This window comes from Arvicanthis niloticus, chromosome 3 (genome assembly GCF_011762505.2).
Source record: "Arvicanthis niloticus isolate mArvNil1 chromosome 3, mArvNil1.pat.X, whole genome shotgun sequence".
Taxonomy (NCBI): Eukaryota; Metazoa; Chordata; class Mammalia; order Rodentia; family Muridae; genus Arvicanthis; species Arvicanthis niloticus.
In genome coordinates, this window is record NC_047660.1 from 79,276,904 (window position 1) to 79,295,497 (window position 18,594).

Here is an 18,594-nt window from a genome sequence, read left to right on the forward strand (position 1 = left end):
ATTTCACTGTACCATATATAAACATAAACTATTATGGCTTTTTATTCCCCTCAAAGTTATTTTAAGTTATAAAATGTGTTTTTTCTTTGAAAACATATTAAAGATGTTTTTCTTCTTTTGACTTTTTCCTACTATTCTGAACCAATGCTTGTGTGTATGTCTTCTTGGTACTAAGTTGTGAATGTCTTTAAAAATAATCTAAGGCATGATGGCATACACTTTTAATCTCAGCAGTTGGGATGCAGAGGCAAGCAGATCTGTGAGTTTGAGGCCAGCTTGGTCTACAAAGTTAGTTCCAGGACAACCAGGGATACATAGAAAAACTCTGTCTCAAAAACAAAGCAATATCTGAGTCATATTTCTTCTTTCTAATGATTTTTAGTATTACCACACCTTGATGTAGTTAATAAATACTGATATAGTTAATAAATAGTAAAATGTTAGAAAACTAACTAATCTTAAGGTGCTTTGGGTTTTTTGTGGTGGTTGTTTTGCTTGTGAGTTTTTACATTTTGAAACATTGTGTCACTTTGTAGCCTAGACTGGCCTAGAGTTCTGTATGCCCCTATTTTAGCCTATAGACAATCTGCTGGGATTCAGACATGTATCAAGGTCAGCTCCAATTTAAGTTTTTATGTTGTATTACAAGTTACTTACTATGAAATTATTACTTTTCATTCAGTGGCCTTTTCTTGGACCACAGAAATTAAAAAAAATGTTATTGATCAGTTCAGTTAGATATTTATTATATTCATTTTTTGTTTTATTTCTGTTAGACTGTCCAAACAGTACCTTCTTGGCTGTCAGGAACTTCATCGCCTGTCAATCTTGACACAGAACTTCCAGAACATGTGCTGAACTGGGCCCTTAGTACGCTGAGGATAGCCGTACACCAGAACCTAGAAGGTGCAAGAGCACATTACAAAACATACGGTACATACGAACTATATTTTCATCATTCTACATTTTAGCTAGAATTTGGTCAGATATTTTTTTTTCTGCTGTTTTAAAAGAGCCAGAGATTAGCACTAGCATGGATTCCCAAGTCATGGATCAGACCTGAGAAACTTGGGTTTTGTTGTCTGGGTTGCCAGGTCAGTATTAATGGGAATAGAGTGATAAAGTCAACAGTTGGGAAGGAAGAGCTGTTGGAGTAACAAAATAGCTAAAGCAGGGGGACTCACGTTAGTTTCTGAAAACAGCTTCAAAAAGCCTGAAGTTTGATTTTTCTGCTCAAGTATATCTGATACCGGAATGGATAGTTGCCCTTTGACAGGCTCTTGACTAAAGTTGTCTGCTATCTGACATAATCTAGTCCTCTAAATTATTTTCAGAGCTTCAAGTATCAAGTACTACATTTAACACTTAAGATGTGTCTAGGCACACAGTTCTATTCTCTCTTAGCAATGTACTGAATAAACTTGTCTTCTTTAGCTTCAAAATGTATTTAACTTGGTTTGCTTCTTCAATCTTTGAAATTTCTTATTAACTTTTTTAGATTAGTGTACAAAGCAATGGCTATTAAATCTTTTTACTCTTATTTCTTTAAATGTAGTAATCTACATATGTTCATACCTGAGTAGGCTACTGTATGATGATACAAAACACTTTTACTATATTAAAATGTTATTCAGATTTTAATTGGAATATTAATTTTCAGTTAAAAACTATAACTGGCTCCTTGACGGGACTGCAACAAGGATGATACAGAATTTCCAGGCAGGAAACCATACTTTTGATGAGTACACAGAGGTAAGTGGTAATTCTGCTTTTTCCTATTTGCTCATATTTTAATTATAATTACATCATTTGCCTCCTTCCCTTTCCTTTCTCCTGCCCCCATCTTATACCCTTCATTCCCTCTCTAATTTATGGCCACTTTTTCTTATATTATTGTTATTTCTTATATTATTAGTTATTGATATATATAGGCATATATGTAATACATAAGCATATATGTGTATATAATATATATTATATGTGTAATATATTCCTAAATATAGATAAATAAAATATGCTGAGTCCATTAATGTTGTTTGCTTGTACATAATTTTAGGGCTGACCATTTGGTATTGGATAACCAATTAGGGGATTTATCCTCTGAGAAAATTAATCCCTCTCTCTCAGCAGTCCTCCGTTGCCTGTACAATTTTGTCTGTGGGCCTCCACCATTCCTTGAGATTTTCACTTTCCACATAAGCACATCTATTGGTCTTGTTCTTTTGTAGGCCTTGTTGTGGCAATATCCTGGGTGTACCTTCCCTGTCACTTCTAGGAGACACAATCTCACAGCACATTTCCTGGTCCTCTGACTCTACAGTCTTCCCACCTCTCTTTCATAATATTCCTGAACCTCAGGTGCAGGGATTGTTTAAATGTATCCATTGAGGCTGGGCATCTCAAGATTGTTCTCTGCACTTGGACCAACTGAAACCATTACAGACAACTGTTTTTTTTTTAATGCATTTTAATGAAAATATAATTACATCACTCTCCCCTTCCCTTTCCTCCTTCCAGCCTCCTCCACCATTCCCCAAACCCCACTCCCACTCCACTGTCTTCTTTTTGTTGTTTGTATGTATGTGGTTCCAAGATTGAGCACTTTATTCTGGATAGCCAGTTGGGGGATGTCACAGTTCTAGTTCTCCCTCTTTCAGTCATTAGCATGTAGGAGCCACAATGCCATACACCATGCTTCGAGACTCTCCTAGAAATAGCTATAGAAACAAGACCTGGGCAATCACAATGTGAACAGACATGCTAACTTGGATAGGATAGTTATCTGAAGGATAATTCTGTTTATTTTTAATGAATACTTTTGGAATTTTATTTAATTAGGATATTTCTGTTCTAGGCATAAATGCTCCAAATAATGTAAATAGAATTTCTTATCCAAAGCATCATTTTAGTTAAGTTGATTTACCTTGTAACTGTTTTAATTATTAATTCAGTCATGTACTGAGTTAATAAAATTTTATTTAAACATTTTAAGATAGAATTTATCTATCTATCTATCTATCTATCTATCTATCTATCTATTTATTTATTTATAGAGAGAGTATGTGTGTGGATGTACCATGACATGTGGAGGCTAGAGAAGTCAGTAAAATTAAACTTCAAGCTAATCTGAAACTTAGTATGTAGCCCAGGTTGCCCTGTGTTATATGCCTGATTCTCTTGTCCCTATCTCTCAAATGCAAGAAACACAGGAACACAGTACCATGCCCAGCTTATCTCAGATCTGGAGTAGATGTTTGTATAGATACACAAGGGAATAGAGAAGAAACAAACAATAATTAATTTAAAAAAAAAAAAAAAAGAGGCCGCCGGGCAGTGGTGGCGCACACCTTTAATCCCAGCACTTGGGAGGCAGAGGCAGGTGGATTTCTGAGTTTGAGGCCAGCCTGGTCTACAGAGTTAGTTCCAGGACAGCCAGAGATACACAGAGAAACCCTGTCTCAAAAAACAAAAATAAATAAATAAATAAATAAATAAATAAATATTTTAAAAAAGCCATCAATTTGAAACAGAACAAAGAAAGGTTTGTGGGAGGATTTGGAGGGATGAAAGAAAAGGGGGAAACGATGTAATTATAATCTCAAAAACTAAAGGAATTTTTAAAAAGACTGAAATAGTTTCTTATATTTTAACAAATCAAAATATAATATAATTAGGAATAAAAAGCAATAGAAACTACAAAAACCATATGTTTATTTGATATAGTCTATGGCATGGGATCATTCTTTCCACCAAATTTCTTGAGTTATTTTAGTGAGTTCTTAATTTTCAAGGTTTCTAAATTTTTAGAATATTTTTTTCTTACTGAATTTCGAATCCACACTGATGGATTTTTCACCATTTGAATTGAGTTGTTTAGTCATTTATTATTTGACAATACTTTTTATTTGAGAGTTTTTTTTTAAAAAGTTACCTGTTCTTAGGTCTTTCTCTTGCCTGTATTTCCCCCCCTTCCCATCCCAAACAAAAGTAATAAATGGAAAAAAGGACAGGGAAGTAACATGGGGAAAGGGCTGAGAAAGTCAGTTAGGGAAGGACAATAATGCAAATAGAAAAGAAAACAGGTTTAAAAGCCCGCCTAGTATTTCTTTCTTGTTGGCAACAGAGGATAGGCATGCCACACTTTGCCCAGCCTTGTCAAGTCTGCTCATGCAGACATTGAGATGACTCCAGGATCTTGCCCTCCATTCTAATGTTCCGTGTCATGCTTACTAATGTGCATCTACTGAGCCGTCAAAATAGAAAGTATAAATGTGACTTGATGGTAGGCTGCCATGCAACAAGCCTAGGACTAAACAACTGCAACAACAACCCAACAAAAAAAGAAAGAGAAAAGGAAGAAGGAAGGAATATTCTTTTTACAGTGTGTGTGTGTGTGTGTGTGTGTACTTGTTACTGCGGCATTTCTGTGGAGTGAGAAAACTCATAGGAGTCAGTTCTATCTCTACCATGTGGATTCTAGGGATCAAACTCAGGTCATCAGGTTTGGTGGCAAGTGCCTTTACTCACTGAGCAATCTCACTGACGTAGAAGAAAAAGAAAATTTAAGTTTCCTTATTGTTTGTTTGTTTGATTGATTGATTGATCTACTTGTTATTTAAAAGTAAGTTGTTTAATTTTCATGTGTTTGTATAGTTTCCATAGAATTCTTTATGGATTTCTAGTCTCATTGCATATTCTATATGATTCCAAGTTTTCAAAGTTAGTTGGGCTTTGCTGTGTGGTCTGTTCATATGACTTATGCTATCACTATGAGAAGAAGGGGGACTATGAGCACGTTATTATATCTAGCCTTACAGAAGTGCTAAGGATCAAACTCAGGTCCTCATGCTGGACAACAAGCAGTTTAACCATTGAGTTGTCTCTTCAGCCTATCAGTCACTTTGTCTTTAGGTTGTAGAAGCTAAAGCACTGATTAACCACTGATAGATAAGGTATTATGGCTGTATGATAGCTGGTTTTCTGGTTTTGTTTTGCTCTTTGTGCTCCTCTCTGACAGTAAAGTGACATTCTCATTTCAGATCCTGTGTTCCACAGGCTTTTTTGATGAGTTTCATTTTTTCTTCTATTTCCTCTATTTTCTTGAATATGTTTACGAGTATATGTATAGTAGAGTATAGGGAGATTGTCTGTATCATATAGGGCTTTTCATCCCTGCCTCCTAGCATCTTTGTATTGTGTAAACCTAGCATTGTGTAATTTTGTCTCATGACAAGTTTACATGAGATGCACTAAAGTGATGGCTTGTCGTGTGGTTTTCCCTTCATTGTTAAATTCATCAGTGCTCACTGTTCTCTGTTAACATCAGCACTATTTACTTTTTGGCTGTTATTTTTCCAGCTAACAATAAAGCAGGTGTTCATTAAATTAGTTACTGCCTGCCCTCTGAACCATTAGACGATGAAAAGGTTAAACTCAATTCATTAAATACTGTAAGCTGTAGAATAATAGGATAACTTTGAGATAAAAACAAACAAAAATCTTTCACAAGTGAAAAAAAGAGCAGCTGTTTGGCTGTGGGTGAGTAAGGACAATGAGGGGGGAAAGGTGAGGGAAGCTGTGACTTTAAGTCAAAGATTGCTCAGAATTTGCAGGCCTGTTTCACTTGCACAAAATATAACATGTGTTGTCAATGTTTTATATTACTTTGTTTCATTTTTGAAAATCATCTCCTCAGTGTTTAAGTATTAAGAAGTTGATATAAATTCCAAGATCTCTAATCTTTGGTAGTGGTAGAACATAATATTTCTGACCCTCTGGCTTACTTTAGCATAAACAAAAGGTTTCTTACATTTCTTTTCCTAAAGATTGAATTAGAACCTTCAGAGAGATATTCAATAATGCCAAAACCAAATATATGCAGCTATAAACATTGTTGTTTAATATAGGTTTGTTTCCAAACAGAAATGAGGTAACTCTGGGCATGTTTTTAATTGAGGAAATATTGCAAAATATGCAGATTTTAAGCTATAGCACACTTGGTATTTACTAGTAGATTGAATTTCACCATAAAAAGAATGAGATGGCCAGAATCTTCAGGCTCTGGGTTTAGTCTTGGCACCAAGAGAAAACAGGTTTGTATATCAAAAGGAATAAGAGTCATTTAGCAAGTATAATATAATATATTACATGATTAAGAAATTAATTATAGTTTTATAAAATCACTAATTATAAAATTCTAACTTTTTTTAAATACTCTTTTTTAAAGTTTATAGAAAAATTTTTCAATCTTGCTTCAGAAATAATGCTTTTGCCTCAGTGGGCTCATTATCCTATGGTTCGTTTGGACTGTGAAGACTTGAAGATAGGCTTGACGAATAAAGCAAGAGCCTTTGCAAACATTTTATTAAATGACATAGCTTCAAAACATAGAAAAGAAAATGAAGCGTAAGTAAAATTAATTACTGTATTCAGAATAACAGGGCCAAAAAAAAAACCAGTTCACCAAAATTACTCTTGTTTAAAACAAACAAACAAACAAATACATGGATGTTTTCCAGCCTAGCTGGATTTTTTTTTTTTTTTTGATATTTCTAGTGGTGGCATAACAATACAAACATTTTTAGGCATAGGAAGGCAAACCTGAAAAATACAGCTTTTGTTAAATAATGACACAGGATACCTAGATTCATACTTCTCTACATAGGATATTCTAAGGCATCATAGGTTTAAAGTATTTAAACAAGGATTTGATCTTCTTATTTGCTACACTGTTCCATTTCATAGGTTCCATTTAGCTATGCTACATTCATTCATTCATTCATTCATTCATTCATTTATACATTCTTGTATCACATATTCCAGCAGGATGGGTTAATAGCTTCGTTTTATAAATACAAAAACTGGATATTGAAGGATGGCCTAAATTCACAAAACTAGTAAGCCTCCATTGCTGTGATAAATACCAGGGCCAAAACAACTTTGGGAAGAAAAGGGTTTATTTGGCTTACAGATCATATTCCATCATTGAAGGAAGTCAGGACATGAACTCAAAGCAGGAACCTTGAGCCAGGAAGTAAAGAAGAAACACAGAAAAAGGCTGCCTAAGTGGTTGGCTTGCTCCTCTTGCCTTGCTCAGGACTATTTGCCCAGGGGTGGCACCATCCACAGTGGGCTGGGCTCTCCCATGTCAATCAAGACGCCCCAGGCCAGTCTAATGGAATCAAGTCCTTTGTTGAGGTCTCCCCCTCTCATTAGACCCCAGTTTGTGTCAAACTGACAAAACTAAACAGCACTCTTGTAGCAGCTGAGGCAGGATTATATCAGGACTGTTACATTTAAGGTCTGCTACATTGCTTATCTCAATCTTGAAGAGAGTTTAAGATTTCAACAGAAAAAAAATTATGCCAGATTTTCATTTGAAAATATTAGCCTGGTTTTTATTGATGTGATCTATGGTGACCTCAGACAAGCTAAGCTTAAATATTATATGATATCTTAATGAACCAGCCAGTTATTTTTAGCATAGAGATTTCCTATTTTATAACAACAGTAGCACATATTTATTAAATATACTACAAATTACTTGCCATACGTATAGTAAGTCTGAATGTTCTGTCAGCATTTGCAGTGAATTTGAAGCAATTAAAGAGCATGCTCTACGAGTTCCTGAGACAACAGAAGAAATGATGGAACTAATTGCTTATGTAGAAAGAGCTCGAACCATAGGAATTCAGGACTTGGCTCTAAGGATCCAGGTAAAACAAACAAACAAACAAAAAACTAAAAACTTAGAAACTATCATGAAATGAGTTATGAGTATTGACATACCCAGGTCAAAAAGCAGAACAACTCAGGTTTCCATCTGTTCTTCTAGTCACATCATTGCTCTCTTTCTTCTCCTCCCATATAGTCTTCTACGTGATTTTCTCTGAAATGGTGTGTTTGATGTTCTATATTTTCACCAATTATGTGCATATTCTTAAAGTTAAGAAAACGTTTTTGACTCTCTACATCCAATAATAATCTTAAAACTTCAACAAATTCTATACCCATTTCATCCTATTTGTATTTATTTTTACTTATTCACCTTAAACCCTGCTCACTGCCCCTCCCAGTCACCCCCTCCCACAGTACTTCCCCCATCCCCTCTTCTCTTCTGAGAGGGTGGAGACCCCCCTGGGTATCTCCTCCACTTTAGGAATGAGTTTTAAAAATGAGTAATTCCTACTCAGGGAAAGAATAGAAGCAACACCATCATCACAGCCCGTCCTGTCAGTGTGTGAACACTGTCCTCATTTTTGTTTTTTTGTTTTTTTGTTTTTGTTTTTTGTTTTTTCGAGACAGGGTTTCTCTGTGTAGTCCTGGCTATCCTGGAACTCTGTAGACCAGGCTGGCCTCGAACTCAGAAATCCGCCTGCCTCTGCCTCCCAAGTGCTGGGATTAAAGGCGTGCGCCACCACCGCCCGGCCACTGTCCTCATTTTGATTACCACTTTCCTACTCTCCTTTATAGCTTTGCTCATTGTGTGTGTTTCTAATACTTATAGTTGACCTGACTTTGATATTTATTGAAGAGGAGTCATCTTGTTTGTATGCTTTTGCACATTACCAGTGTTAATATCAGTTAATGTCCTTTACATTGTCTTACAATGTGGTCCTTTTCTGATATATCAGTGTTCAATAATTTAGCTTCTAAATTTCCTGTACAAGCACAAGGACCTGAACTTGCTCCCCAGCATCCACATATAAAGCTGGGCCTGGTGTTGAATGCTAGGGCAGGGGAGCCTGAAACAGGAGGAGCCTGAGCTTGCTGCTAACCTATTTTCAACATGGAACACCAGGGATACACTCTCTGAAAACAATAAGGTGGGCAGCTGGGCACTCTAGAGGTAGAGGCAGGAGCATCTATGTGAATTCAATGCCAGCCTTGTCTATATAGTGATTTCCAAGGACAACCAGAGCTGTTGCATCCAGATTGCAAAAACCCCACAGAGACCACCAGGAACCACAACTCTGATGCAAGCACACAAGAGTCTTTATTCAAGCTCATGAGCCTGGGCCACAAGCCTTCCTGATGATGGAACCGGATAGGAGAGCGAGCCCTAGGTCTAGGGGAAGGAGGTTTATAAAGGAAAAAAAAATGCAAGGGCGTGTTTCCAAGCCTTGGTTTTACATGAGAGGGTAAAGGAATGTTGGTCTTAAAGCTAATTGGTTTACAGCGCTTGGTTAAACCACAAGAAGGGAGCCTACATCAAGAAGGAGCATCTTGACCTAGGGAAGACTTATGTTTTCTTAGCACACTCTGTTGCTATCTGCTAGTTACAGCTGCTGTGTCTATATTGCAACTGCCAGGGACATATTGTGATTTTTTCTCAGACCTCGAGGATGGGGGCCATGCCTCTCTAAAGGCAAGTTAACTTAGAATGGAGTCTTAAGAACAAAATGGAGTTAATTCTGCTACCTCAGTCCCTTCAGAGCTACAGAGAAAGTTTTGGTTTTGTCTTACAAAATAATAATATATAAATAATATAGGTAGATCCTAAGGAGTGATGCCAGAGATTGACCTCTGGCCTCCACAACACATGGACATGAACATGTACCTATATCTGCACACACAAAGGTATTTTTAAATTTTAATATTCTGGATGTTTGATTATTATTTGTTGTTATTAATGAGTATGCAGGAGAAAACATTTCTCTGCATTGATCCTGGAGACTACATTCATTCATTTCTCTCAGGTATGTGTGAAGAAGAGGGGAGAGGGAGAAGAAGTGGGAGAAGGAGGAGACTGAGAGTCTTGCTAATTGTACAGTGTAGCCTAGGCACGCCTTGAACTTACCATCTTCCTTTCTGAACATCAGAACCACTAGACCCAACTTTTTAAAAATTATATATAAATGAATGGGTTAATGAATCCCTGTGGGAGTGTGCACATGGTAGGACCTGTGTTGTGGAGGTCAGAGAACAGCCTGAGGGATTCGGTCAGTCCTCACCTTTTGTGTGGTTCCCAGGGATCTAACCTAGGTTGGCGTGCTTTTCCTGCTAGACCCTCTTTCCATCCCCAACTTTTTTTAGAGTGCTATAGCACTGCAGTATAACACATGATTCAATGAGATCCACAGGGAGTAAAATATTCTGCCTCTCCAATTAGATACATTTACAGTATAAAGTGTTTTTTCCTTTGACCTTCATACCACAGAGCTTCCTGGACTACTGTTGTAATGCTAAATAGTCAAAAAGATGATAATATTACTAGAGATGTAGAATAAGAAAAATGATGATAAAAGTATCATCAAAAATTAAAAACCAAGTCATGATAACAAAGATAATTTAAGATATTTTAAAATAAAAAGTTTCAAAGATTGCCAAACATTTGATTACCCTTTAAAATTGTATACAAAGAGTCAAAGAAGTTACCTTTATATTAAGTCAACAATAAGTGAAAAATAACGTTGTAAATGGAAGTGTGTTTGTGGGGGAGGTGCACATGGGCTTTGTGTGTGGTGACCAGAAGTCAACATCAAGTGTCTTCCTCTCTCACTCTCCTGCTGTTTTGTTTGTTTAGTAGGGTTTATCACTGAATCTGGAGCTCTCTTACTCAGCTAGTCTTTCCAGTTAATAAGTCCCTCAGCTCTTCCTGTGTTCACCTTCAACATACTGGCATCACAGGCACACACCACTACACCTGTTTACTGTTTAGTGTTGGGGAGTGAAACTCAGGTCTTGTGTAGCAAGTGTGTTGCACACTAAGCCATCTTTGTTTGCTTGTTTTTTGTTTTTTTTTTGTTTGTTTGTTTTTTTTGTTTTTTTGTTTTTTTGTTTTTGGGTTTGTTGTTGTTGTTTTGTGTTTTGTTTCTGAGACAGGGTTTTTCTGTGTATCCCTGGCTGTCCTGGAACTTACTTGTAGACTAGACTGGCTTTAAACTTACAGAGATCTACCTGCCTCTGCCTCTACTTCTTGAGTGCTGGAATTAAAAGCATGCTCCATCATGCCCTGCTAAGAAGATCTAGCCTGGGTTGGCCTCAACCTTATGGTCCTCCTGCTTCTGCCTCCTTCAGCAAATCCTACCGGCATGTGCCACTAACACATTTAAAGTACTTAAAAACTTACATTAAGGTATATAGGTGTATGTCGTGAAGCCAAATAAACATATGAAGTAAGCTGTTGAAATATCGGAGTGAGTTGGACAGTGCTTAAAATATTAAATTTGAAAGAACATTAGAAATTGTTTATATGATACATTAAAGAACATTAGAAATTTTTTATATGATATATATATCTAGAGTTTCTTTTGTAGGAATCTAAACGCCAAATGAGTTACTTTTTAGATGCATTTCTAATGTCTCAAGAAGACTTAAATTTAAATGCAACTGTCCTCTTGTGGCCTACTAAAATCACCCCTGTCTTTGATGAGAATGATGAAGTAAGTCTATTTTTAAGTGTATAATTCATGTTCTGACATATTTACTATTATTTCCCCTCCTCCCTCCTTCCATTCTCTCTGTGTCTCTCTGCCTTTGTCTCTCTGTCTCTCTCTCTGTGTATGTGTATATGAGTGAGTGTGTGTGTTTGTGTGTGTGTGTGTGTGTACTATAGCATGCATGTGAAGAAAAGAGAACAATTTTCAGGAGTTGATTCTACTTCTACCTGTAGGGCCTGGATATTGAACTCAGGCTATCAGGCTTAGCGGCAGTCACCTTTACTGGCTGAGCCATCTCACTCTCCACATTCTGGCATTTAAAGTACAGTGTGAATGTTTTATTTTCATACCAACTTGACACTGACTTTAAGTACTTCATGTGTGTAAATGTGTCTGTCTTTTACCTGTTATGGTCTCGCTAGCTTAGAACATGCATCTAGGCTTAACTTACCAGCTTTAGTAAATATAGGATGAAACAAAGAGGTCAAAACCATTATGAAAATTAATAGTAAGCACTGAAGTAAGTGATTTCTATTTATTAAATTATTAAATACTCATAAAATCCCAGCTGCTTCTATTTGCTTCATTTTATAGGTGATTAAAATGAAACTCAGAGAGAAGTTGATTCACTTGTTCAAATTCACAGAGATTGGAAGTTGCAGACTTAGGATTTTATATCAGAGTGAATATAATTTAAAATCCCCAAAAGTAATCAGTTTCTTTATCCTGAATTGGGAGACAAAAATAGAATGATAACGAAAAGCACGAGATAGACAAGATTTTTTCTTTTATGGTCTTGTAGCTTTTATATCTCTCTTGACTTCCATCTATCTCTTTTTCTCTGGAGAGAAAGTAATAACGTAGAGAGGGCGGGCACGTAACAGGTCCTGACATGTGGAATGTGGATGCTCAGAAATGTTTGCTTTTAATGCTGTGCTGGATGTATTAAACAGTCAAGCTATATCATTCATAATTTTGTGTTTTGAAAGCTCTTGGAAAATTTTCTCTGTGATTTACTCTTTGCATTTTTACATCAGTCATTACAGACAATGATTCTGTTTCCTTTTTTCTCTAAATTGCTATAAAACATTTGTGTTTTTCTCTGAAAATTCTTTTCTTTCTACTACATTAGTTAACATCATTAAATTATCTTTTTAAAAAGCTCATTGAGAATTCTAAACGTGCAAAAGAAAATGAACTAATAGCCAAGAGAGAGAAACTGATTTTGGAAATAGAAAAAGAATCACGTCGCATGGAAGAGTTCACAGAGTTTGCAGAACTGGACCGCATGCAACAGGTTAGATACATGTAGGGCTGTGACTGTGGCCAGCTATAGGTTAATACAAGGCAGATTAACACTGGTTTCAAAATAAGCAAGCATGAATTTACCATGTCAAACAAAGGTTTACTTGATTCTTAAGCCTGATATTGTGTGACTTAGTTTATTATCATATAGTGTGCATAACAATATCTTATTCCTCATCGTAGTGATGTTGTGAAGCTAATACTTAAAGTCACTGTATAAATAAAAGAACATACCTGATGCAGTATTATGCAATCTTGTTAAAAATATCACCTGGATATTTCTAGAATGAACATTTGTTTGCTTTTAGTATGTAGCAGATGTGAGACAACTACAGAAACGTATTCAGGAATCGGAAGAAGCTGTTCAGTTTATTAATAAAGAAGAGGAACTTTTCAAATGGGAATTGACAAAGTATCCTGAACTGGAAAAATTAAAAGTCACCATTGAGCCCTACCAGAAGTTTTTTAATTTTGTTCTGAAGTGGCAGCGAACAGAAAAACGGTAATTTTTGGTAACATAATAAAAAAAATTAAGCAAATGATATAAACAGTGTACTTAGTTTGCATTTTATGTAGTTGGTTTACTAACACACAAAATTAGATATGTGGGGTCAAGTTTGTGTTTATTTGGATAGTGTTGTTACCTATTGGTAATTAGATGCACATCTCAGCACAGGTACTGCCATTGAAACGATGCTGTTAAATCTATTCTTTCCCATCGGCTCTACCTGTGCGCCTCGGGTGTCTCTCTCACGGAAAAAAGTGAGGCATCTACACAAAAGTTTCTTAATCCTTCTGCTTAGTTAAAAAGTGTGCGTTTTAAATGGCTTTTCCTTTAAATCCAGGTGGATGGATGGAGGGTTTCTGGACCTTAATGGAGAAAGCATGGAAGCCGACATAGATGAGTTTGCCCGGGAAGTTTTTAAGACACTGAAGTTCTTCCTCACTAAGCAAAAGAAAGAATTACAAGAAAAAAGAAAGGCAGCAAGAAAACGATCTTTGATGGAAGAGAAACCTGAAGAAGAACCAAAAGAAAGTCCTACAATTACTATGTGTACTACAGTAATGGAGCAGATAAAGGTTTTTAAGGTATAAACGTGTTCAAATGGCACTTAAATATTATACATCTCTTCACAATATTAAGTGTGCATTATATAAAATATAAAATCCATCCTCTGATCTTAGACTTTGTCTATGTCATCAGTCCAGCTCCATGTAAAAAGGGTTTAATCAATACTAACCAGTCTTTTCCTCTGAGTATCTGCTGCAAGATGAACTAGTCCTAATACATCACTCATATGGCTGTGGTAATTGGTTCAGGGTTAGCATATAGCCCAAACTAGGCCAATCATATTCCTCCTTGGCATTTTTAAACTGACTCTGTGAAAGGAGTCTCTATCTCTCTGTCTCTGTCTCCCTCTCCCTCTCCCTCTCCCTCTCTCTGTTCCTCTCTCTCTCTCTGTCTCTCTCGTTTCACTGCTATGGGGTCACTGCGACCCCAAGCCAGAATACTATAGAGCTTTTAAGCACACAAATCACAAAAGCCACAGACATCTGTGCCAAGGTTCAGTCACATTTCCCACCTAGGACCATTTCCTTGTGGTACACTTATCCTGTTCTCATTGGTTGGTTTGCTCTGCTGTGACGAGGCCACTTGCCCAGCATTCATGTCTCAACTTGCCAACCAGGATGTCATTCATCCAGAGAGGTCTTGGGAACTTAAACTTTTCTTGACCCCTATTCAAAATAGAAGATTTATTCAAATTGGCTTTAATTTGGTTCCTTCTTATACTTACAAGTTTTTAAGGGTAAGTTGTGAACTTCCTGTAGCTCTGAGATGGCTATTTCAAGAGAATAACATTGATACTTAAAGCAAAAGGAAAATACGGAGATTGATGTGGTGGCACATGCCTTTTATCCTAGCACCTAGAGGCTGAGGTAGAGGGAGGACAAGCTCCAGGCTAGTCTGGGCCATCTAGTAAGATCTTATCTCATAAAACCCAAAACAAATGAGAGATGGAAACAGAGATCTACATCATCAGTGCAGCTTGAAAATATTTTTCCTCAGCTTTGGATCAAATTCCCACCTTCTTCATTCTAGGCAGAAATATTAGTGTGTATGCACATGTAAATGTGTTTACTGTGCATTTGTGTATGGAGGAGCATGTTTATGTGCAGGCATCCACTCACACACATGTGTGGAGCCCAGAGGACAACTGTGGCTGTCATTCCTCAGGTGCATCTTTCTGTGCATGCACATGCATGCCTTACATGTGCATAAAAGTCAGAGAACAACACACAGGAGTGAGTTTTCTCCTTCCTCCATCCATGTAGGTCTTGGAGTTGAACCCATGTCATTCACTTTATCATGCAGCCCAACCTGGCCAGGAACTCATGCAGCCAGACTGTCCTCAACTTCATGATCCTCCTCCTCCTACCTCTCCAGTGCTAGAATTGCAGGCACAGACTACCACACTAGCTGTCATGTCCCTCTTTTATAAAGTGAGTAATGCACCAGTGGTTCTAGTGAAGATGCCAAATGTGTAGCTAGTACATCCAGGCTACAGGTCTGAGATGTGACTGAAGCTCTGCCCTATCTGTGTATCTATCATACCTTTCCAATGATTGAAGGAGTTGCCTCATTAAAAAAAGTAGTAATCTACTTAAGGAGTGCTTTTAATGTTTAATACCATTTATGATCCAAAAATGAATATCTGCAAACTCTCCTCCCACACCTCTCATCTTTATTACTCAGATGGTCAGTATTAGCACTTATATAACTGTGAATTTAGTGTCTTATTTTACATAACATGTAGTATGTTTTATGACCCCCTTATTTTGCATTATTTACCTTGAATATCATAAATTGTTAAAATTGTTACTATAAGACTGATCATAACATTTATTTTTTATGTAACATCTGCTTCTCCTTCTCTGGGTTTTTTGTGCTTTATCTGGGCCCACAGTCCCTCTGGTATTGTGGAGTCCGCTTAATAGTATTCCCATGGGTCACATGAGAGAAAAATGGAGATTGGTGCTTGCTGGGTAACACACTTTACACTTGCCATGATCATCTTTGGTGGCTTTGGCCACTCTAGTGAGTATGAAATGAAATCTCATGGTTTTGACTTGTATCTACCTGAAGGCTGAATATCTTCCCACAAGCTTATTGTCCATTTTCATGCCTTCCTTAGAGAAATGCCTTTTCAGATCTTTTGCCCTATTTACTGAGACAAGCTCATTCTGTATCCCCCCCTACTTAGCCTGTTCACTGTGTAGCATGGACCCGTCTCAAAATGGCAGTGCTGTGATTACAGGTATAAGCTTCTACTCCTGGCTCCTGGCCCATATTGTTCTTCCTTTTCCCACCTTCATGTCTTCTCCTTTAAAACAACAACAACAACAACAACAAAAACAAAACAGTCCAATTAGTTATGCCTGCCAGAATGTTATCTGATCTTGTTCACTTGATATTGAGTGGGCCTGAAACAGGTAACATGTAGCAACAGCAATTCATGACAATTATGTCATATCTCGAAGACAGTATTTCATAGGCTTCTTTCTCTCTTCTGGCTCTCTCTCTTTTTTTTAATTGGATATTTTATTTACATTTCAGATGTTATCCCCTTACCTCATTTCCTCCTGGCCCAGGAACCCCTCCCCCTATCCCATCCCCCCTCCTCCTGCTTCTATAAGGATGTGCCCCCACCCCACTCCCACTCCCACCTCCCCACCCTCAAATTCCACCCCCACACAGTGTCCAGCCTTCATGGGACCAAGGATCTCCTCTCTTACCTATGCTTGATCAGGCCGTCCTCCTCTACATATACAGCTGGAGCCATGGGTCCCTCCCATGGCTCTTATATTGTTAACCCAAGGCAGGTGTGTGATATAGAGGTTCCATTTGGCTCTAAGCACTCGATAGGGACTTATTCTTAGCACTCTGACAGTCTCTGCATTGACTGCTGCCCACCAAAGATAGAAGCTTCTTTGCCTAGATGAGAGCTGTACTAGTCTACGAGCCTATACATAGCTATTTAGAAGGCAGTTTGACCTGTGTGTTTAATGGAACAACAGTAGCATGTTCCCCTCTAGGGCCTGAGACCTCCTGAGCCATGGGCTTGTCAATACAGTTACAGTACCAGGCATTGGTTCCCTTCTGTGAAGCACACCTTAGATCACCCCAGAAAGTAGTAGATTATCCCAATAACCTTTATGTCGCCATTGCACCTGTAAACACATCTTGCCTGGTAGGTTAGTATTGTAGCATGTAGGTTCCAGCACTAGGTAACACCACTGATGTCTTTTCTTCCCCAGCAGCTTGCACAATACTTTCCAACACTATGAAAGCTAGCCAGTACAGGGGAAATTTTCTGGTGAGTTCCAACTTGGTATATGTCCTATAACCAAAATGCATTGTGTCTTCAGCAGTAGGGTCTTATCATGAAGCTGAAAATTGGCCTTCCAGGATCTGTGAAGGATTGTGTTGAAGTTTTGATAGGGGTTCCATTGAACTTGTAGATTGCTCACTGATATCTCTTAATACCAATCTATGCTGCAACTTTAGATGCTAGGTGGAGAAAATAAGATATTCTATAATAAAGTCAAATGTAGTCTCTTAGAGTCTAAAGGACATCTGCCCAGGCCCTTCTGGATTTTAGAGTGTTCATTGAGAAGACCTACTTCTAATGAGTCTACCACATCTGTATTTTCTCCTTGTAGCTCTCAATGTAGCTCTTCTTTGTTCCGTTTATTTGCTGTTTTGATTATTATGTGCCGAGGAAAATGTCTTTTCTGATCTTGTGTTTTTGTGCCCTGTATGCTTCTTGTACCTTGAGAGGCTCTTTCTTTAAGTTAGAAAACTTTTTTTCTATGATTTTGTTGAAAATATTTCCTGTGCCTTTCACTGGTTTTCTTCTCCTTCTTCTATTTCTGTCATTCTTAGATTTGGTCTTTTCATAGCGTGTCAGATTTCTTGGATGAAAGAGGCAGAGAGCTTTTGAGCCTGCTTGGCAAGAATCTGCCACAGACCAAGGACAAGGAAATGGGCTGCTTGGCAGGAATATGACATTTGCCAAGGACAAGGAAGTGGGAGCTTCAGGCAGGATTTTGACATTAGGCTAGAACAAAGAAGTAATTTCAGGCAGGAATCTAAATCTTAGGCTAGAACAAGGAAGTAGGCTTCAGACATGAAAATGACCTTGCTCTAGGACAGGGAAGTTGGCTCAGATATTTTGGTCATCCTGATAAGTCCTTAGAAATAGTGATTGCGGGGGTGATCACAGAATTTTGTTTATTGCCTTGCTTGTTCTTTGACTGTTTGTGTTTATTGTCTTGCTTGTTCCTTGAGTATTTGCATCTATTGTATTGCTAGTTTCTCAACCTAGAACTGACCTTAATACTTGCATGTAATTAAAAAATGGTATAAAAGCAAAAAGGAGGAAGGGGGATGGGATAGAGGTTTTTCTAGGGATGGGAAAGGGGGAAAAGGGATGACTTCTGAAATGTAAATAAAATATCCAATTAAATAAATAAGTAAGAAAATGCTTGGCTCTGGGAGTGGCACTATTAGGAGGTATGGCCTCATTGGAGGAAGTGTGTCACTGTGGGCATAGGCTTTAAGACCCTCATTCTAGCTCCATGGAAGCCAGTTTTCTCCTGTCTGCCTTTGGATGAAGATGTAGAACTCTCAGCTCCTCTTGCCCTATGCCTGCCTGAATGCTGCCATGCTCTCTCCTTGATGATAATGGACTGAACCTCTGAACCTGTAAGCCAGTCCCAATTAAATGTTATCCTTATAGTTGCCTTGGTCATGGTGTCTGTTCACAGCAGTAAAACCTAACTAAGACACCTGTAATATTTGTGGGGTCTATGGTTTTTTACTCCAACAGAGGTAACCTATTCCTGG

The 18,594-nt window shown here is 37.6% G+C and overlaps 1 protein-coding gene across 5 annotated transcripts in view; it reads left to right on the forward strand.

Annotated features, from left to right (window-relative positions):
- The window catches only part of Dnah12 (dynein axonemal heavy chain 12), a 168,579-nt gene that overhangs the window by 18,108 nt on the left and 131,877 nt on the right, over positions 1-18,594 (forward strand). For all 5 annotated transcript variants that reach the window (XR_013109428.1, XM_034498136.2, XM_076931288.1 and 2 more), the window contains exons 11-18: positions 777-933; positions 1,661-1,752; positions 6,227-6,405; positions 7,580-7,715; positions 11,259-11,384; positions 12,544-12,678; positions 12,995-13,188; positions 13,532-13,775. Coding sequence is in view for 4 of the 5 variants with exons in the window: in XM_034498136.2 (XP_034354027.1) it covers positions 777-933; positions 1,661-1,752; positions 6,227-6,405; positions 7,580-7,715; positions 11,259-11,384; positions 12,544-12,678; positions 12,995-13,188; positions 13,532-13,775 (1,263 nt within the window). In the remaining variant the exon portion in view is untranslated. The remainder of the gene's footprint in view (positions 1-776; positions 934-1,660; positions 1,753-6,226; positions 6,406-7,579; positions 7,716-11,258; positions 11,385-12,543; positions 12,679-12,994; positions 13,189-13,531; positions 13,776-18,594) is intronic.